We start from the raw sequence: 22589 nt of genomic DNA on the forward strand, positions 1-22589 counted from the left end.
GCTCCCATTCCTCGACCCCATCACTGCCCCATGATGCAACACACCACAATCTAACACCAATGATCCGCTGCATTCCCAACCCATCTGTAATAGTTTTCCTGGAGATCCCTCTCCTCCCAATCTCACATAATCTTTTCACACTTCCACCCTTCCATTCTGAATCTACGCTGCCATCTACTACCAATGGTTTGCTTGTGGGACAGCTAGCTAAATGCTCAACCAGGTCAGCTGGGAAACAGAGTCAAAAAGTGTGGTGCTGGAAAAGCACAGCTGGTCAGGTAGCATCCGAGCAGCAGGAGAGTCTACAATTTGAGCATGAGCTCTTCATCAGGAATGACATTCCTGATTAAGAACTTGTATACGAAACGTTGATTCTCCTGCTCCTTGAATGCTGCCTGACCTGCTGGGCTTTTCCAGCACCACATTTTTTGACTCTGATCTCCAGTATCAGCAGTCCTCACTTTCTCCCAGCTGGGAAACAGAAAACTTCACCTGAACTCCATGATCACCATATGGCTGCTATAGGCCATCATTCTTTCTATAAATAACGGGGCCACTGTTCAGTACAGAGAGTTTTGCTTTTTATCATGTCTGAGTCATATCTGACTCGGCCACACTACATACTGATAATGTCACCTTGATGCATGTACAAAAATTCACAAAACCTTTTGGAAAAGAATTTAATTTGCTAATAAAAAGTGATTGTTAAGGAAACCAATTTTCCCCTCTAACATATTACAGAGATTTGAGTGTATTTTCAAGCATCAAATAAAATCTTACCTGTATGGTGTCAGGATGTTGAGAGGTGGCGGTTTGTCACATTGTTGGAACATTTCCAATACTGGATTTGGAATAGTATTCCGTGAAACCACCTGCTGATCTTGTGTTGTTGAACTTTTAAATGCTTTCCTCATGTTGATGTCCTGAAGTGACACTTCAAACAAAAACAAATATATGGTTATTGAAACACAAAATCCACCTATATTCAACTTACAATTTACAAGGAAAGAGAACATACTTTTCGGCCTCAATTTATCCCTATTTAAATGTCCTTCTGAAACATTTCACAATTTTTGCACTAATTTTAATTCCACACATTGAGCTTCTCATTACCACTGAATGTTAAATACAATTAGATTTTATGATGATTCAGTAGCAGCCTTAGTCACTGTTCTCTTTATGAGAACTCCAAAGATTCTATTCAATAGTTTCTCCCCCTCCATTCACTTTCCATCAATTTCTCTCCTCCCTCATTTCTTGTTTGTGTACATAGAGTCATACAGCATGGAAACAGACCCTTTGGTCCAATCAGTCCATGCCAACCATGTCCCCAAACTAAACTAGTCCCACTTGCCTGTGCTTGGCCCATATCCTGCCAAATCTTTTTCATTTATGAACTTATCCAAATGTCTTTTAAACGTTGTAACTGTACTTGCATCTACCACTTTCTCTGGCAGTTCATTTCACACATGAGCCATTGCATGGATGCCCCTCATGTCCTTTTCAAATCTTTCTCCTCTTGCTGTAAGGATATGCCCCTCATTCTGAACTCACCCCATCCTAGGGAAAAGACCCTGGTCATTCACCTTATCAATGGCCCTCATGATTTTACTAACCTCTCATAACCCCTCGACCTCCTACACTCCAGTGAAAGAGGTCCAGCCTATCCAGTCTCTCCTTGTAACTCAAACCCTCCATTGCAGGCAACATCCTGGTAATTCTTTTCAGAACCCTCCCCAGCTTAATACCCTTCCTATAAAAGGGCAACCAGAACTGCACAGAGTTGTACAGAAGAGGCTCACCAACATTCTGTACAACCTCAACTTGACGTCCCAATGCCTACACTCACATGTCTGAGCAATGAAGGCAAGTGTGCTAAATACCATCTTAACCATGCTGTCTACCTGTGATGCAAATTTCAAAGAATTATTTACCTGAACCCCTAGATTTCTCTGTTCTACCACACTATCCAGGCCCCTCCCATTAATTGTAGAGGTCATGTCCTTGTTTGTATTACCAAAATGCAATGCTTCAAATTTATCCAAATTAAACTGCATCTGCCACTCCTCAGCCCATTGACCCAATTGATCAAGATTTATTTGTAATGTTAGATAACCTTATTTACCACCAATTTTAGTGTCATCTGTGAACTTATTCACTGTGCCTCCTATATTCTCATCCAAAATATTTACATAAATGACAAACAAAAGTGGATCCAGTGCTGATCCCTGTGGAACACAGTTGGTCACAGGTGTCCAGTCTGAAAAACAACCCACCACCACCACCACCACCACCTTCTGTCTCCTATCGTAAAGCCAATTTTTGATCCAATTGACAAGCTCACCCTGAATCCCATCTGATCTAACTTTACTAATTAGTCTACCATGTGAAACCTTGTCAAAGGCTTTACTAAAGTCCAAGTAAACAACATCTACTGCTCTGCCATCAATCATTTTGGTTACTTCCATTAAAAAACTCAATCAAGTTTGAGACACAATTTTCCTCGCACAAAACTATGCTGACTACCCCAATCAATCTTCGCCTCTCCAAATGCAAGTAAATGCTATCTTTCAGAATCACCTCCAACTTGCCCATCACTGACATCAGACTCTCAGACTACAGTTTCCAGGCTTTTCCTTACAGCTTCTCTTAAACAATGGCACAACGTAAGCCACCCTTCGGTCCTCTGGTACTTCACTCGTGTTTATAGATGATACAAATATTCCTGCCAGGGGCCCTGCAATTTCCTCCCTATCTTTCCACCACTTCCTGGGATACACTCAATCAGTTCTTCAAGATTTATCTGCCTTTGTGTTTTTTAAGAGCTTTAACACTTCCTCTTTTGTAATGTGAACTGTTTCCAAAACATCAATATTTATTCCCCTGAGCTCTTTCGTCTCCATTTAAAACTGGTGCAAAATAATCATTTAATATCTCTCACAACTCAGATCTTTGACTTTGTGGGTAACAAGGCCCTGGATTTGGAAAGCTGCAGCGGAGGTTCACTCGGCTGATCCCAGAAATGGAGGGATTCTCTTAAAAGAAGAGGCTGAATTGGTTGGGCCAGAACTCATTGGAGTTTGGAAGAATGAGAGGTGACCATATTTGCACACACAAAGATTCCTAGCAGATGTCTTTGTGAAATGTGAAATGGTTGGTTCCCCTTGTGGAAGAGTCTAGGATCAGACAGCATACTCTCAGAGTAAGGGGTCACCATAAAGGACAGAGATGAGGAAGAATTTCTTCTCTCAGAGAATAGTTCATCTGAAATTCTTAACCAGAGAAGACAATGAAGGCTGTGTCATTAAATATACAAATTTTTAATCAGTAAGGGAATCAAGGGTTATTGGGAAAAGGCAGAAGATTGGAGTTGAGGATTATCAGATCTCATTGAATGACAGAACAGACTTGATGAACTAAATGGGCTACTTCTGCTCTGATGTTTTATGGACACCCTATCAAGGATTTTCTTTTTGCCCTTGTCCCAACTACACTTTGCTCAAATCTAACATATCTCCAACTTTTCCCAGTTCGGATGAAAAGTCATTGAACTGAAACATTAATACATTTCTCGCTCTTGCTTAGTATTTCCAGCATTTTCTGTTTTTTTATTTCAGATTTCCAATATCTGCAATATTCTGTTATTTGTTTGGTGTTGGAGCTGCTGGGTTATGCCATTTGAAGACATACCAAATGGTTTCAGAACAGCAGAAAGCTGCTCAGTTCAGCAAGCCAAGCTAGCTCAGATGCAGTCACAGAAATTGTTGTGGTATTCCATCTCAGTTCTCAGGATTAGATTCCTGGCATTGATAGAAAAACCCTGTGTAGGGTGGAAGGAAGTGTCAAGGAAGGGGATGTAGAGAGACAGAAAACAGATAATCTACTCAACAACTAGAGGACAATGGAATGAATAACTTGCAAGGAATTATTAACTGGTTTAAATCTCATTCTGATGAGATAATGAAAGGGTTCTTAGAGACCTCTGTAACCCTTTGCTATTCGTCAAAAGGGCCTCCTGAAGATATAGGGTATCTATTCTCATTTTCATATCCTCCAGCAAGACCTACAGCATAATGTTGGAAACACTCAGAACGTACTTTTTCCATGCCCTTCTTCTGACTTTCCCAAGAAATATTCAGCTCCTACACGATTGTCTGCAACTGCTCCAGCCATACTGCACCTTCCCTAACTTTAAATCGTGCTGGGAAGTTATGGTTTCAAACTCCTTGCTGATGCATGCAGCTAACAAACAGCATGTTAAACATGCGTAGCTAATCTGATCAGCAGACAACACAAAGTGAGCTTGCTCCCTGCATTTCAGTCTGTAAGAGTTTGAGGGGTTGTCCAATTTAACCCTCCTAGAACAAAAACACTGGAAAGGCCCATACAAGGAAAATGGAGAAAAGTGGGGGACAAATTAAACAGAAAACAGGAGTTAATAAACAGGAAATGGTAGAAGCATTCCATCATCTGAAATTCTCAAGAAGAGATAAGACTGGATGAAGGAGACAAATGAAAATCATAGCCAAGAGCTGAACAAAATCTATTCTACGTTGCCAGTGGAGGGAGATGGACATGGCAATAAATCAAAGGAGTTAACTGTAGAAGAAAAGTTATGAAAGCTGAACATCTGAAAAAGCGGCAGAGTTTATAGAAATAAGTGCATCAAGAAAAAACGTAAGTTTAAAAGTCATACCAGATTTGAAATGTTAACTCTATTTCTTTCTTCACAAATGCTGCCAGACTCAGAGTTTGTCTGGCATTCTCTGTTTCAGTGTCGGTTATGTGACCCTTCAAGCCTGCTCTACTATTCAACATGACAATGGCTGGTTATCTATCTACATGCCACATTCCTATTTTCTCCCCATATCACTTGATGCCTTTAAAATCTAAACATTTATCTATCGCTTTCTTGAATATCTTTACTCATTCTTCTGTTCTTCCAATAGGCATTCATTACCTCATTAGAATTAGATTTAAGCCATCTAACAAGTTATTCATTCCATTATCCACGAGATGCTGAGTAGATTATCTACTTTCTCTCTCTACGCCCCCTTCCTTAATATTTTCTTCTGCTCTACAGAGATTTTTTTTCAGTTTACAGGAGGAGTTTTGGATTGGAAAATGTTTTCAATTTCGGAAGTAAACATTTATGAAGGGATTTCAGGTGTAGTGCAAAACATTACACTGACCTGCCTTCTTCGTCCCTCCAACAAAAAGTGAGAAGGCCTGGTGAGCTCTTACACTCAAGATAGAAATTTTAGTTATCTTTGCTACTTCACTGACCAAGATAAAGCTGCACCCAGCCATTAAACTGACCACCTTCCCTTAATGCAGTAGCATTGAAACCATAGTTTTGATATTAATAAGAGGACAGGGAGGGTGCAGTGGAGGTCTGGAACCAGTGACAAATGCAGCAAGAAATGGAACCAGGCCACATTTAAATAATACATTTATATAAATATACATAAATGCAGATAATCCCCAAGCACACCAAGTTTATAGTAAACCAGCAAAGGCTGCAGGTTTAACATATTAGTTGATATTGTAAGAAAATTATTCACCCGACAGGGTTAATTTTATACACTGTTCTTTTTAGCTGAAGATAAATGCTTTCTACCAGAATTAACATCCTGTGTTAACAAGCTGTGGGGGAGTATGTGGGCACAAATGCATCTGTTAGCTGAAGTATGGGGACAGAGAGATCTACAGGGCATTACTCAGTATTACAACACTTCCACTGTATGTTTGGTGGGAACGGGGAGGAAGCATAGTTGAGGGCAAATTCACTTTCACAGTCACCAGAGGGGACCTGAGTGCTGTGTCCAAAATGAAGGACAGGTGGGAGATATTTGCTTTTGAACTGGCATACCGTGATCAAAAGCGAAGCCCCGCAGTGCAGGACATCTGTGGATCTCCCCTCTGTGACGCATCATGATGCTGCTGCAAACCGCAGAGTAGCTCCCAGGCAGGATATTACTTTCAAATGTGACTTTTGATAGAAGTCTGCAAAACACCTGCTGCAACTAGCACCTTTTAAAAATGGTCTAACACCATCTGCATTAACCATTCACAGTCAGTATCACATGGGAAAGTAGAAACATAGGAACAGGTGCCCCTCAAGCCTGTTCCATGTACAGTTTGATCATGGCTGACCTGTATCTCAACTCCATTTACTACTCTTTGATCCACATCTCTTTGTACCATACCAAACCAAAAAAAAAACGATTAACCTCAGTTTTGAAAGTTTCAATCATTCCAGCATTCACAGACTTTTCAGGAGCGAGATTAATATCTCCACTACCTTTTGCTATGATTTCACTCAGACAGGTATGTCAGTTTATTCACGTATGCTGATGACACTGAACTGTCAGGCACCTTTACAATAACTATTCTTGGATTACACACAATTTTTTTCCTGTTAAAACCAGGAAGCCCAAAGCCATCACCTTCGGCCTCTGACACAAGCTCCATACACTTGGTCCTGTTTCATCCTTCTCCTCAACCACTCAGGTGAAGGAGTGCATGAACAAACTTCATCTTTTTCAATCAGCTGTTAAACATCTGACAACAAATCACATCTACTTCCAATTCCATAACTCCATTTGCTTCTACTCATGCACCAGCCCATTTTCTGTTGAACAGTAATTCAAACCTTCATCATCCTTAAACCTGACTATTCCAATATTCTTAAACACACCACCAATTCTTCATGTATCACAACATTGTCCATGTATCCTATCCTGCAACATGTCTCTTTGGCCTGTTATACTTAACCTTGGTTCTCTCCGTTGGCTCGGAGTAGCCCAATGACTCCAATTTAAAATTCTCAATTTCATGTCAAGCCTTTCATCTTTCTTATTCTGTTACTACCTTGAGACTTACAATGCCATCATAACTCCAAGTTCTTTAGCATCTAGACCCCTTTCATGTACACAGGTAGCCATGGCATCTGCTGTGGAGGTCCTAAATGAGAGCTTTCCAAAATGAAGGTCAGGATGCCCAAGAGGGGTCACAAGCTCTGAGGCTTAATCTCAGTCTGAATTTTAATAGCTGTTCTCCTATTTTAACTGCTCTCACTCTTACAGGCAGCATCATAATCAACCACCCACCCAGGTATCACAGATCTCTGCGGTTTCTTAAGTGCCATGGAGTTTTTTTCAGCTATAAAGGTGCTGTAAAAATGCAGTTTGTACCTTAGAACAAAATAAAGACACACCAAAGCTTTTATATTGTACAATTACGTCTTTGAGTAACACCTTGCCACTTTAAAAGGTGCTATGTGAATTCAAGCTGTCATTTACTTTCCTGAATGTATAATCAAATGTTTATATAGACATCATGACAATCATTGACAGTCTCCAAAGCATGGACAGTTACAATTTAACCCAGGAGAACTGTAGAGCTTGAGGATGTAAAAACAGAAATAAACTGTGAAGATGGCTTGAAAGGACCCAAAACATAGCAGCCATGTTAGAGAGTGCTGCAGGAAAAAAGGTCTTTCACAGCAATGACATTTTAGTGTTACAATTCAGATTAAACGGCAGGAATTAGTGAGACTATATGATTTTGAAATATTTAATTTAGAAATCTCAATTTTGACAGATCTTGTTCTGAGAAATAAACAAACCATCAACTTAATCCTTAATGGTTTCTCAGTCAAGCCATAATTACTCACTTAACTCAGCATCAAGCAGACAAACACTGTGCAAGATTTTTGACCTGAACATTATCTTCACGGAAATGGAAAATGGTTAAAGGTTATCTTCCTGAACCTGTAAAAGTTTGCCTTGTTTGTACACTGGAGAGCATTAATAGCCAACAAGATAGGTCAGACCACGTCCAGGTGGCAAACACATTTTCATTACTTTTGGTGTTGGCACACAAAAAAAAATCCAATTAAAGTGCAGCTTGACAGCTTGCCATGTTGCAGTTTGAACCCATTGCAGTCCAGAACCAAAAAAACCACTGCAATGCTATACAAATCAGTTGATTTATTGCAGACATTGTCTTTCGGGTAAGAGAAGATTTGAGATCATGTTGATTTCAAGAGAGTTGTTGTCAATCATCAGTACAGAGAAATTAAGAATACATTTGTAAATTTGTCACAGCAATAATTGTTCACTAAAGTCAGTACAGCAGGGGTAAGGGACAAGTTCTGACTGTGTTAAGAGAAAGGATACAATTAGGTTTCTGCAAATGGAGCAAGTAGACATTTTACGAAACAAGCCTGATCTATGAACTTGGAAAGTTGGCCAATGTATAATCAGGATTAAATACAAATGTCTTTGACAAAATATTTTGTGACAAGTTCGTAGTATGTGTTCTTTGATTCTTTACTCACTCTTTTTAAATTAAACTATTCAATGAAATGTCAGTAGGATTAGCATTTTGTACGATTGAGGTCAAATGGGAAAGGAAGCTTTGTCATCCAAATTCACCTTCATACTTAAAAGTAACAGTATACAAATATACTTAGCAATTTAGTCCTGAAAAGGCTGGAAATTATATAATCTGGCAAGAACCACTTTTCAAGCCCAATGTGAACAGAAGCTTCCTTTCCTTATATTCTCAGTTGTGCTTTTTATTAAATTTTTTACAGCTTCTTTGTTTCTCATTGCGCTTTTTGGCCATGTGCATTCAATCTAACTAATCTCGCTGCCAACACACACAAACATACCACACAGCATAAAACCCTGCGGGTGCAATTCAGTGCAACTGTTTGAGTTTGCACTGGTCTGCATCGCACTTTCTCATTTCACTCACCTTCCTCCACAGTGGAGTCCAGTTGAGTGACTTTAATTGCCAGGCAATCAATTCTCTCTTGGAGACAATTAACTCGCATACAGAAATTGTTAGCTTCATTAAAGAGCTCGCCAAATATATCTTCAGCATGTCTACCTGTGAGGGAGAAGATGATGCATGCCAGTTAGAAACACTGTCAAGGCATCCATTTTGAATGCCGCCAATTTAATGAGAAATAAACAACTTAACATGCAACCTGAATATAGAGAAGAAACTGTAGGCAACAAAGATAGAACAGAATCTCTACAGTGTGGGAGCAGGCCATTCGGCCTATCAGGCTCACACTGACCTCTGAACAGCATCCACTCAGACCCATCCCTGTAACCCTGCATTTCCCACGGGTATTTTGGATTAGTGGTGCTGGAAGAGCACAGCAGTTCAGGCAGCATCCAACGAGCAGCGAAATCGATGTTTCGGGCAAAAGCCCTTCATCAGGAATAAAGGCAGTGAGCCTGAAGCGTGGAGAGATAAACTAGAGGAGCTCTCCACACTTCAGGCTCACTGCCTTTATTCCTGATGAAGGGCTTTTGCCCGAAACGTCGATTTCACTGCTCGTTGGATGCTGCCTGAACTGCTGTGCTCTTCCAGCACCACTAATCCAGAATTTGGTTTCCAGCATCTGCAGTTATTGTTTTTACCTCGTTGATTTCCCACGGGTAACCCACCTAACCTGCACTTTTTTAAGGACTGTAGAAGGAAACTGGAGTATCCAAAGGAAACCCACACAGACATGGACAGAATGTGCAAACTCCACACAGACAGTTGCCCAAGGGTAGAATTGAACCCAGAACCCTGGCGCTCTGAGGCAACTGTGCTAACCACTGAGCCACCAGACTGCCCCAAAACTCAACTCTGTTGAAATATGAGTGCACAACCTTTGAATGGCACCATGACCCCTCAGATAATTGCAGTTTGTTTTTTGATGCTGCCAGGAGATAAAAGTACAGTTTACTGTACATGGCAAGATTTTGTGTGCTAGGTTGCTGGAGATAATGTCAAAATTTGTAGAATGATAAAGAAGAACAGAAACACATAGCACAGAGTATGGAAGTTTCTGACCTCAATCTTTCACATTTCATTCTTCCAATTGTTCACTATACGCGTGACATGAGGACGACTGTAACGTTGTTTATCTATAACCAATTCACTTCTTCAGCTGCTGAAGCTGTTAATTCTGCCTTTACTACTTCCACTTTGGTTAATTTAAAATACTCCTGCCAGCCTCCATTGTTCCACCTACACAAACTTGAGCTCATTCAAAACTTTTCTGTCCATATCTTACACTGTTTACCCATCCTCTCATACTCAATTTACATTGGCACCCAGTTAAAAAGCACTTTCAAAATCTCTTAATAATCTGGCCCCACCCAATCTCTAATCTTCACCAGCCCCATAATTCTCCAGAATATCTGTGCTCTGTTCATTCCAGCTGCTTGAGCATCCCTAGATTTCATTACCATTGGTGACTACATCATTAGCAACACACCAAGCCTCTGAATCCCCTTCCTGAATTTCTCCATCTCTCTACCTTATTTTCTTTCTGTTACTCCCTAAAACATTGACTATGCTTTTAACTATCTGACCTTGTAACTGATTACATGGTTTAGCAGTGTAGTTTGCTTTAGAATGCCTTTCTGAAGCACATAAGGACTTTTTATTATGCAATTTACTGTCACTTCAGTTTTTGTTAACAATCTCTAAGGAGAGCTTGAAAAGCCAAGCAAGATGTGAAAAATACTTTGACAACTGCAGATCAGTAAATTTCTTCCTCACCAGCTCAGGCATTTCTCAGGAAATATTTACTAATTTCTGTAAGCTCCATTGAAGCTGCTCGACCTATGGCTGACATAAGACAGAGATTCAAAGAAGAATTATTTCTTAAAAGCTAATTCGGGGATATGTATGTCGTTGCCAAGGCCATCATTTGTTGCTCATCCTCAACTACCTTTGAGAAGGTAGTGGCAAGCCAAATTCTCAAACTGCTGCAGTCCATGGGGTTGAGGGACTTCCATACACTTGTTAGGACGCTCTAGGATACTGACCCTGCAACTGTGAAGGAACAGCGACATGGTTCCATGATAGGAATGCAGGTAAACTTGCAGGTGGTGGTGTTGCCTTGAAGCTATTTGCCCTTGTTCTTTTAGGTGGCGGATAACACTGATTTGGAAGCCACTGTTGATAATGCTTTGCGGTTTTCTGCAGTGCATCTTGTAAATGGTACATAGTACTACACTGTGCACAGTGTTAAAAAGAGCGAATGCTGAAAGTGACGGACAGGATGTCAATCATACAGACTTCTTTGGATGGTTTGTAGCTTCCAGTGCACCATTGGAGCTGCAATTATCCAGGAAAGTGAACAGTACTCCATCACATTCATGTCTTGTGCCTTGTAGACAGTGGACAGGAGATGTATAACAAAGCAGAAGGTGAGTTAATTGCCACAAAACTCCTAGTCTCTAACTGCTCGTCTAACCACAGTGTTTATCTAGCTCAATGGTAAACTTCCAGATTTGGTACTAACGTTAAGGGGGAATGGTTAGATGCTCTCTCATTAAAGATGATGATTGCTTTGCATTAGAGGGGCATGGAATTTTCTTGCTATTCATCACCCAAGGCTAATTGTTGTCCAGGCCTTGCTGCATATGGATAAAGACTGCTTCAGTATTTGGAGGAGTCAAACTTTGTACTGTGCAACCATCAACAAACATCCACACTTCTAATTTTATGACAGAAAAGGTGATCAGACAACTGAAGATGCTTGCACTAGGACACTATCCTGAGGAACTCCTGCTGATGACCAGGGTGGAGATGATTGGCCTCAAACATCTTTTCTTTGCGCTGGGCTATTACATCAATGTAGGAAGGATCTCCATCCCCCCAATTCCTAGCAGACTGGACAACGGCACACGTAACTCTACCATTTAAAAAAGGAAGGGAGGGAGAAAACTGGGAATTGAAGCCTCATGTCAACAGTAGAGAAAATGCTGGAGTCTACCATAAAGGATGTGATAATAGGACACTTAGAAAACACCAAAGGCATTACACAAAGAGAACTAGTATTTGACAAATATATTGAGTTTCTTTATGGACATAATTTGTGGAACATACAAGAGAGAAGCAGTGGATTTGGTTATTTGGATTTTCAGAAAGCTTTTGATAAAGTCCCATAGAAGAGGTTGGTGTGCAAAATAAAAGCATGTAGGATTGATGATAACATACTGGCATGGATTAGTGGATAAGAAACAAAAGAACAGAGATAAATCTCTTTCTGGGAGTGGAAGGAGGTGACAGATGATGTACTACAATGATGAGTGCTTAGGCCCCAGATATTCACAATATATATATCAACAATTTAGATAAGGGAGTCAAAAGTTTGCTGATGATACAAAGTTAGGTGGAAGTGTGAATGGTGAAGAGGATGAAAAGAGGTTTCTTGATTTAGACAAGTTTAGTCAATGGATAAAAACATGCGAGATGCGAATAACATGGATAAGTGTGAAGTTGTCGACTTTGATAGAAAGAAAAGCAGAGTATTATTTAAATGGTGATAGATTGCGAAATGTTGAGATATACACAGACCTGGATGTTGTAATATACTGATTCCTAGGAGTAAGAAACAGCAGCAAGCAATTAGGAAGGCAACTGGTATGTTGGCCTGCATTGCAAGGAGGTTTGAGTATAGCAGCAGCTGCACAGAGCCTCAGTGAGACCACAACTGGAGTTTCCTGTACAGTTTCAGCCTCCTTATCCAAGAAAAAATTGCACTTGCATTAGAAAGAGTACAGTGAATGTTCACTAGACTGAGGGCATATTTGTCTCCTTCTGAGGAGAGATTGTTGGCTGGGGTTGTGTTCACTGGAGTTTATAACAACAAGTGGGGATCTCATTGAAAAGTATAAAATTCTGATAAAGCTGAGCAGACTAGATACAGGAAGGACATTCTCTCCCCAGCGCTGGCCATGGGATCTAGAATAAGGCGTCACAGACTCAGAATATGAGATAGGCCATTTCATGAGGCCAATGACTATGGACAGAATGAGCCTAAAGGTGAAGACAGGGATGGCGGCTTCAGCAGTATTGAGGATAAGGTCGATAATTTGCAACAGTGGAAATAAATCTTGCTGATCTGTAGAATGAGTTTGGAAGGATGAAGCAGGATGAGGAAATTACATACAGTCTGGAATGGGAAGCTGGGTGTAGTAATACATGCATGCATTACAAGGAATGTCATGACTGTGCTAAGACTTATTCAAGAGTCCATTTGGCCAAATCCAACAAACTGTGTGGGAATTTGTTTCAATATGACAATTTTGCACAGTAAGTTGCAAACTAGGTAACTAAAGAACATTATTAACCAATTGCAGTACAGAATCGATTTTCCTCATTCATTTCAATCAAGTAATTTTGCTATACTAATGGGAGGTCCAGAAATGATTGTCAAAAGGAGACACAAAGGGGTGGTTAAGAATGCATATGGGATACTTGTCTTTATTAGCTGAGGTATAGAGTTTAAGAACAGGGTGGTTATGCTGAAACTATATAAAATGTTGGTTAGGCCACAGCCGGAGTATTGTGTGCAGTTCTAAAATGCATATTGTAGGAGGGATGTGAATGCACTGGAGAGGGTATAGGGAAGATTTACCAAGATGTTGCCTGGGCTGGAGAGATTTAGTTATGAGGAGAGATTGGATAGGCTGGGGCTGATTTCCTTGGAATAAAGGACATTGAGGGGGCTTTGAGGTGTATAACATTATGAGGGGCATAGATAAGGTGGACAGGAATGAACCTTTCACTGTGTGTTTCTCTCACAGTGTGGTGGGTGTCTGGTACTCACTGCCTGTGAGGATGGTAGAGTCAGAAACCCTTATTCTCATTCCATATAAGATGCCTTTAGATATGGGCTTGCAATGCCAATGAATAGAAGGCTATATGCCAAGTACTGGAAAATGGGATTAGAATAGGTAGTTGTTTTTGTCTGGCACTGATTCAATGGGCTAAAGGGCCTTTTACTGTGTGGTAAACCTCCATGACTATAAATAATTTCAATGGAAAATCCCCCATGTGAATAGACATAACATACTGGGATTCTTTTCTCTAGGAAGGAAAATAAACCTACAGGTCTTTAAAACCATGAAGGCATTTAAAAGAAATAGTTGTAACAAAATTCTCAGTTATCAGGAAGTCACAGAAAGGGACTACACATATAGAACGGCCACCAATCATTCCAATAAGGAACTGGGATCTACTTCCTCACAGAGGAAGATGGGCTATGGAATTCACTAGCAGAAGGAGCACTTGAAGCAAATGGCATTGATACAAATAAGGATACAAATATGCACAAGAGAGAAAAAAAGAAGTTGAACAAATTAGGTGGGTGATCACACATGGGGAAAAACACCAACGCAGACACCAATTGGCCAAATAGTCTGCATCTGCACCTCAGATTCCATACGTGTAGATGGAAAACTACATTTGTCAAACAGAAATACACAAGGCAAGACTTTGATGGACCAAAATGTCTCTGAATCAAATTTAATCTTTGCTGTAATAGCCAATCTCCACCAGAGGTAACAGTTAAATGCTATAACTGACCTCATTCACCCTTAATTAGAAACAGGGAGGACAATCAGATTCAACAACTTCTCCTAATCGTCCAGAAAATGTTCTGCATGTAGACATTGGACAGCATCAGCTCTGAATTAGCTGTGAGGTCATCCAATAATAAATAAGCTTTGGCACTCATGATCATACCCCAGTGGATCTTCATTCAAAACAAGACTGTTCTCACAGGACAATGCAAGTTAGCAAAAGTACCCTATTCTTTTGACAACTAATTGGTTGTATATTAATCAAACACAGATGTTCCTTTTTTTTAAAAAAAAGAATTAGACAAACATCTTATACTCCAAAAAACACTTACTGTTTTCTAGGATCTTATTTTAAATATATTCTACCTTTTGAGATCATAGGGGTCAAGTCTCAGGACATTTAATTTAACATTCACGAAACAATACAAAATGATAAAAGCAGCAAGTTGAGAATTCTGTCACGACCATTGTGATTCAGTATTCTGTGCAGCTATCACAGTTTCTGCTCATTACCTTGAATCATTGCTATTCATCCGGCAGCAGCACCTATTTCATTACTGAAATTACTTGGTTCAAAGGCTGTCTGAAACAAATAAAACCGAATTGCACAATTGTTTTCAGGATGGTGCAGAGGTTGGAAAGGAGGCTAGTCAGAAGTTCAACCCAATCCTTAAGCTGCCAGAAAAAACAGCAGAAGCTGGAGCAACACACAGGACATCTGGGAGTGGGGTGTAAAATCAGTTATAATATTTTTAAAGCAGTTCAGAGAAAGGTTTGGAAAGAGAAACTGGAAGGAATACAGAATTAATAGCAGGCCAGGGCTGACAAAGCAGTGCACAGAACTAGACTGCTTGTATAAACACAAGAAAAGAGGAGCTGAGCCATGGAAACACATCTCAGATGTACCTCCATGGGCTGCCAGCAGAAGTGGCAGTGACCACATCCTGGATGCACCTCCATGGGCCACCTTCAAAACTGGCAGTGACCACATTCCGGCTGCATCTCCATGAGCCATCTGCAGAACTGGCAGTGACCACATCCCGGGTGTACCTCTATGGTCCACCTACAGAACCCACAGTGACCACATCCCGGATGTACCTTCAGGGTCCACCTACAGAACTGGCTTGTGGTGGTCCTACTGGCACTGCCACTGTGAAGAATAATGGCTTCCAATTGGCTGGCAACTCTAAAGGTGGACTTCCAGATGTACTCCCGCCCCAAACTGCTGCTACTGAATGTCGGTAGAGAAGGGAGTGGACACTTGTGGATGTAATGCCAGTCAACTAAGCTGCCTTTTCCTGGATGGTGTCAAGTTTCTTGAGTGTTTTTGGAGCTGCACTCAGAGTATTCCATCACACTCCTAACTTATATCTTGCAGATGTAGGCAAGGTGTGAGGTGAGTTACTCACCAGTTTTCCTAGCTTGCTCTGATCTGCTCTTGTAGCCACTGTGTTTATGTGGCAAGTCCAGCTGAATTTCTGGTGAATTACAGCTGCCCCCCCCCCCCCAAATCAGGATGTTGATAATGGGGGGGTTCAATAATGGTAACATCATTGAATATTAAGAAGCAATGGTGAGATTGTCTCTTATTGTGATGATCAGAGCCTGGCATTTGTGTGGTGTGAATGTCACTTGCCACTTATCAGCTCAAGCTTAGATATTATCCAAATCTTGATGCATTTGAACATGGACTACTTAAGTCTCTGAGGAGTCATGAATAGTGCTGATCATTGTGCAACCATTGGTGATCATCCTCACTTCTGTCCTTATGGGGGAGGGAAGATCACCCATAACATTTATGCGGCGGTGTTTTCCATTCCTACACTATGTATTCTGAGCCCACACTTACTGGTGGAAGTTGGTAGAGGCTAACCAAACCCATGTAAACTAAGTCCTTTAAGATATCAAGTAATGGCCAGTTTCCATCACATTGAGAGAGCAAACCCAGTCTAACACACACTTCAACCATAAATGCACTTTTTTTAAAAAAATGATAAAACTTGCAAGAAAAGTTACAGAAAATAGAGTAAATATTAAATCATAGTTACGTACTGAGACTGCCAAGTTGCTTTATAATGGCAGCTAATGTGCTGTTTGTCACACATTCCAACTCACTGGTGACACCTTCTGGTAAAGCCCCATGACACAGATGCCGAGGTTCAATGATCCTCTTGATGAGCGGCATCTTTGGTTCAGAACATCAAACTTCTAAAACAAAATATACAATGTAAGCAAGTCAGGCAGATCAACATTATGTCAAATTATTGGAAATAATATGTCCAATATCTTTTACAGTAATGAATGATTGGTGATTATATTACAGAACTATAAGTCCTTAAACGAAAACTTATGATCTCAAGAGTAAATTCAAATCCCACCATATCAGCAGATAGTTTTACATGTAATTAATGAATAAATTTGGAACAGAATATATAATAACCTATTATTATTCAAGCTGATGATAATACTGAATAAGTCAGATTCCAGAGCAAACCTTGGCTTGGTAGACTGAGATTTGTTTTTGCAATTTGGTTACTCTGGTGGTCAGTTACTGAGCAGGTTCACTCATGACTGCCAATATTCTTTTAACAAAATAACACATGTTTATTACACAAAAGGAAAAAGCAAAACCAATTTATGACAATTCAAAAAGATCTTAATATAAACATAACAAATTAACATTGTGAAAAAAAATCTTTAACTATTTTCCCATCTATTTCCTTTACAGTTATGGAGTTGTAGAGTCACAGTGATATACAGCACGGAAACAGACCCTTCAGTCCAACTCGTCCATGCTGACCAGATATTTGAAATAAAACTAGTCCCACTTGCCAGCATTTGGCCCATATCCCTGTAAACCCTTCCTATTCATATACCCCTCTTTTAAATGTTGTAATTGTACTATCCTCCACCACTTTCTCTGGAAGCTCATTCCATACATGCATCACCCTGTGTGTGAAGAAGTTGCCCCTTAGGTCTCTTTTATATCTTGCCCCTCTCACATTAAATCTATGCCCTCCAGTAGTTTTGGACTCCCCATCCCAGGGAAAAGACCTTGCCTATTTACCCTATCCAAGCCCCTCATGATTTTATAAACCTCTATAAGGTCACCCCTCAGCCTCTGGTGTTCCAGCAAAAACAGCCCCAGCCTAATCAGCCTTCCCCTGTAGCTCAAATCTTCCAACCCTGGTAACATTCTTGCAAATCTTTTCTGAACCCTTATAAGTTTCACAACATCCTTCCTATAGGACGGAGACCAGAATTGCATGCAATATTCCAATAGTGGTTTAAATAATGTCCTCTACAGCTGAAACATGACCTCCCAACTCCTATGCTCAATCGACTGACCAATAAAGGCAAGCGTATTATAGGCCTTCTTCACTATCCTGTCTACCTGCAATTCCACTTTCAAGGGACTATGAACCAGGACGTCACCTTTAAGTGTATAAGTCCTGCCCTGATTTGTTTTTCCAAAATGCAACATCGCACATTTATCTAAATTAAACTCCATCTGACATCCCTCAGCCCATTGGCCCATCTGATTAAGATCCTGCTCTATGCTGAGGTAACCTTCTTCACTGTTCATGACACCTCCAATTTTGGTGTCATCTGCAAACTTATTAACCATACTTCCTATGTTCACATCCAAATCACTTATATGACAAAAAGCATTGGGCCCAAAACCAAATTTTGTGGCACATCTCTGGTCACAGGCCTCCAATCTGAAAAGCAACCCTCCGCCATGACCCTCTGTCTTCTACCTTTGAGCCAGTTTTGTATCCAAATAGCTAGTTCTCCCTCTATTCCATGTGATCTACGTTGCTAACCAGGCGAAAATGACGACTGCAGATGCTTGAGATTAGAGTTGAGAGTCTGCTGCTAGAAAAGCACAGCAGGTCAGGCAACATCAGAGAAGCAGGTAATCAACATTTCAGACAATCAGGAAGGGCTTATGCCCGAAACATTGATCCTCCTGCTCCCTGGATGCTGCCTGACCTGCTGTGCTTTTCCAGCACCACACTCTCAACTCTAACTTTGCTAACCAGTCTCTTATGTGGAACCTTTTTGAATGCCTTACTGACGTCCATATAAATCACATCCAATGCTTTGTCCTCATCAGTCCTCTTTGTTACTTCAAAATCATGAGGCACGATTTCCCATGCACAAAGCCAAATTGACTATCCTTAATCCGTCCTTGCTATTTCCAAATACATTTAAATCCTACAGGTGCTCAACTTCAATGAAGCATCAAAGAATCATACAATACTATAGCACAGAGAGGCCTTTTAGCCCATCATGTCTGTGCCAGTCATCAAGCACCACTCAAGCCCCATTTCCCAGTACTTGTATATGCTTCAAGTGTTTAGCGAAATACTTATTAAATGTGATAGCCAACACCTCTTGCACCCTTTCCAGTAGTGAGTCCCACCACCGTCTGGGCAAAAATATTTCTCCTTTAATTCCCTCTTAATCCACTGCCTATATTTCTAAGTCAGATGGTGTGTGGCTAGGAGAGGAACTCACAAGTGATGGTGTTCTAATGTATCTGCTGCTCTTGCCCTTCTCAAGACAAGTGGTCGTAGGTTTGGAAGATGATGTCTAAGGAGACTTGGTGAATTTCCTGCAATGCACCTTGTAGATGGTCGATGAGAAAGTGAGGACTGCGGATGCTGGAGATCAAAGCTGAAAATGTGTTGCTGGAAAAGTGCAGCAGGTCAGGCAGCATCCAAGGAACAGGAGAATCGACATTTCGGGCATCATTCCTGAAAAAGGGCTGATGCCCGAAACATCGATTCTCCTGTTCCTTGGATGCTGCCTGACCTGCTGCGCTTTTCCAGCAACACATTTTCACCTTGTAGATGGCACCCACTGCTGCTACTGAATGTTGGTGCTGAAGTGAGTGGATGTTTGTGGATCTGGTACCAATCAGGCAGGCTTTGAATTGGATTGTATTAACCTTCTTGAGTGTTGTTGGAGTTGTACTCATTCAGGCAAGTAGGGAATATTCCATCACACACCTAACATGTATCTTGTAGATGGTGGGCAGGCTTTGAGGAGTCAGGAGGTGAATTACTGTATCATAAAACTCAATTTTGTAAACATTCAGTAAAAAAAACTGCTCAGAAATTCAATGGAGTCATTTAAAGCACTTTGTCATTTTTAAAAATTGTTTTCTTCTGTTCACTGTTCAAAATTACTTTCAGATCTTTAATAAAATGTCACCTTTGTAGAATTGAGAAGTGAAATTCAGTTTTTCTCCATTTCTGAATTGAAGTTCTTAAGTAATAAGAATATGCCACAAGCATCCTCATACTGCTTTAGTGAACGAGATAGGCTTTCATGACAATGGATGGAAGAAAATCTGCTGCCCTTACCTGATCTGGTCTATAATGTAACTCCAGACCCACTACAGTGTGTCTGTCTCTTTAATTGCTCTCCAAAATGGTTGGTTAGCTTCTCAAAACCAGGACAGTAAATTCTGGCCTTGTTTGCAATACCATCATTCTGCTAAACGAACAAATAAAAATATCATTTAATATATTGATTTAATGGCAATTTAATGAACATCTGTCATGGTTAGTTTTTTCCGTAGGTTTTCTAAACTGAATTTAAAGTTTCCAATTGCCAAATGGGATTATGAACGCTTAGGTGAGTACTTTGAATTACCAGTCCAGTATCATAAACACTGCATTGTCATATCCTATAGTTTTCCAAACAAGATAACAATCTTCCTCAGACAGGCAAGAATAATGGGTCATATAGAAATGAAAAACTCACCCTGACAAAGAGTTGGGTGCTCCTAGAAAAAAAACTGTTTAAATTTTGCTATAAATGTAAATCTGACAAAATCCCCAAAACTATTCATGATCCTCACTACACCTAGCAATGAAAGGAATTATAACGAGGTTTTACTTACTTACTTTTACTACTTGATTAGATTACTTACTTACAGTGTGGAAACAGGCCCTTCGGCCCAACAAGTCCACACCGCCCCGCCGAAGCGCAACCCACCCATACCCCTACATTTACACCTTACCTAACACTACGGACAATTTAGCATGGCCAATTCACCTGACCTGCACATCTTTGGACTGTGGGAGGAAACCGGAGCACCCGGAGGAAACCCACGCAGACACGGGGAGAATGTGCAAACTCCACACAGACAGTCGCCCAAGGCTGGAATCGAACCTGGGACCCTGGCGCTGTGAGGCAACAGTGCTAACAGGTAGGATGAAGAGACCTTTAAGTCTACCTTCTGTGTACTGGAGTCCTCTTCTAAACACTCAAAATCTTCTTTGGCTGCAAGAAGAGGTCAGAGGCATAGGAAACAATCACTTTCTTTCTATTACACCTCCAACATGCCCAATGACATATCGGTACACTGAAAAGTGAGAACAGTATTTGGAGATTACATATATCCCATTAATCACTACTCTGCAGAGACTCATATTACCAGAAGCACAGAGCTAGTGATAGTTGCTTCCTCAAATCCTTTATTGTATATGGTTTTAAACATATAAAGTATTATTTATTCTTTCTTTTATGGCTTTCTTACATTATGCAACTCTATCAATGACAGAGCAAGCATTTATTTCAAGCCAATGAACCTTTATAGTAGAGTAACAAAGAAAGTGGAACAGTTAGTTAAGAAACTAAACAATCTTTGAACCACATTTGTTGGAAATTATGATATTTTTATCTGCTGGAATAACTTTGCAAGATGTGTCACATTGCTTTTGACTGCCTTAAGCTGCCACAATAAGAAGTAATTAATAGTCTTTCCTCTATCCTCAAGCCTTTGGCTTTCCTGAACAGTGGATGTTAAAAACAAAAGGTCAATGGCAGAACAAAAATTGCTGGCAGACAGTCAAAAAACTTTCTTCATCAAAACCATTTTTGTGAAATCACATAAGGCTTGGAAGTTGCCTCAAAAGCGGCTGCTTCATCAGCCTATATTGTCTTGCAATAAATCACTTCCCTATATACCTACACACAAGCACATCTAAATTAATACTAGAGAGGTAATCTCTCACACCCAAAAATTGTGGGATGCCAGTGTTGGAAAGCAGAATTTGTTTTTCCTGTCACATTTCCATGTCCCCAACATCAAGTCCTCTCAAATCAGGTATCGGCAATATAGGAAAATGTCATCCATTCTGTTCAACAATGTGCTTTAACCAGTGGGCAGTAGCCTTACTTACTTGTACAGATGCTTACATGAAGAGTCTTTGTTAAGCCAGATATTGATGTGTGCTTCAAGACGCAGATAGATTTAGTTGATTACGCTACAAGATCAATTCAAGAGGTTGCTTTGAAATGTGTATGTGTACAGAGTTCTGGGGTTTCCAGTTGGATTTAATTTCAAGTATCTCAGGGGAGATTCTGCTAACTATTTGTGTGCACATGTATCCATTTTGAATGTAGATAAGCAAAAGAGACTGCATATCCCCAACCATCCGTAGCCTGATCTCTGTAATTCTGCGCAAGTGCCAAGAAAAGGATATGTGCTGTACCACAACAAGGAACGTGTTATTTGACAACATTTCAAACACAGTCAACTTCATTTTGCACACAGAGTGGAAATACCATTGGCATATGCAATACTATCTTCCTGATGTCAGCACACAGCATGTATGGTATCATAGGTTGGGCACTATGTTATTTCTTTTGAAAATATGCTGAAAATGCTCCCTGTTTTCACAAATAAACATTAAAATGAGTTACATGGACTTTAAAGTTTGCATACATCTATTTACCATATAAAACTGTAGCCCACATTTCCAGCCTGACAAAATGGCAGCCACTAAAACTAATAATTTAATTTGTTTAAAAATATAGTCTTTTTGAATGTTCATCCCTCAAATCTAATTACAGCTCCTTCTGTTTAAATGAGGTAGTGATTCAACTCTTCTGCAATCACAATTTAATTTTAAAATGTTTATCTTTCCTCAGAGTGCCATGCACATTGAAGATACTCCAATGATCTGTAGAGGGAAGGCAACAATTCTCCATGTGTACAGGCTGTACACAGATTTCACATCCTTCAGTGGTTGTGCACAATTCCGCATCCGTGAGAGCTGCAAAGCTCTGCATCTCCAATGGAGCATGCACAATTTGGGCGGTGAACAGCTGCTACTATACATCTGCTCCAGTCACCAACTCCCTACAGCAAACACAAAATACCAGCTCCAGCAT

General features: G+C 40.3%; 1 protein-coding gene across 9 annotated transcripts in view; it reads right to left on the bottom strand.

Moving 5' to 3' along the window:
• LOC140495973 (actin-binding protein WASF3-like) overlaps nucleotides 1-22589 on the bottom strand; it is a 111708-nt gene that overhangs the window by 33563 nt on the left and 55556 nt on the right. For 6 of the 9 annotated variants that reach the window (XM_072595338.1, XM_072595334.1, XM_072595335.1 and 3 more), the window contains 4 exons: nucleotides 19769-19901; nucleotides 16446-16601; nucleotides 8767-8901; nucleotides 781-934 (listed from right to left, as the gene is read on the bottom strand). In XM_072595338.1, coding sequence (XP_072451439.1) covers nucleotides 781-934; nucleotides 8767-8901; nucleotides 16446-16578 — 422 coding nt within the window. In that variant the 5' untranslated portion in view covers nucleotides 16579-16601; nucleotides 19769-19901. Of the gene's footprint in view, nucleotides 1-780; nucleotides 935-8766; nucleotides 8902-16445; nucleotides 16602-19768; nucleotides 19902-20646; nucleotides 20694-22589 lie in introns of all 9 variants that reach the window. The other 3 variants (XM_072595336.1, XM_072595333.1, XM_072595340.1) reach the window with 2 other exon arrangements.

The sequence above is a fragment of the Chiloscyllium punctatum genome, chromosome 25 (genome assembly GCF_047496795.1).
Source record: "Chiloscyllium punctatum isolate Juve2018m chromosome 25, sChiPun1.3, whole genome shotgun sequence".
Lineage (NCBI taxonomy): Eukaryota > Metazoa > Chordata > Chondrichthyes > Orectolobiformes > Hemiscylliidae > Chiloscyllium > Chiloscyllium punctatum.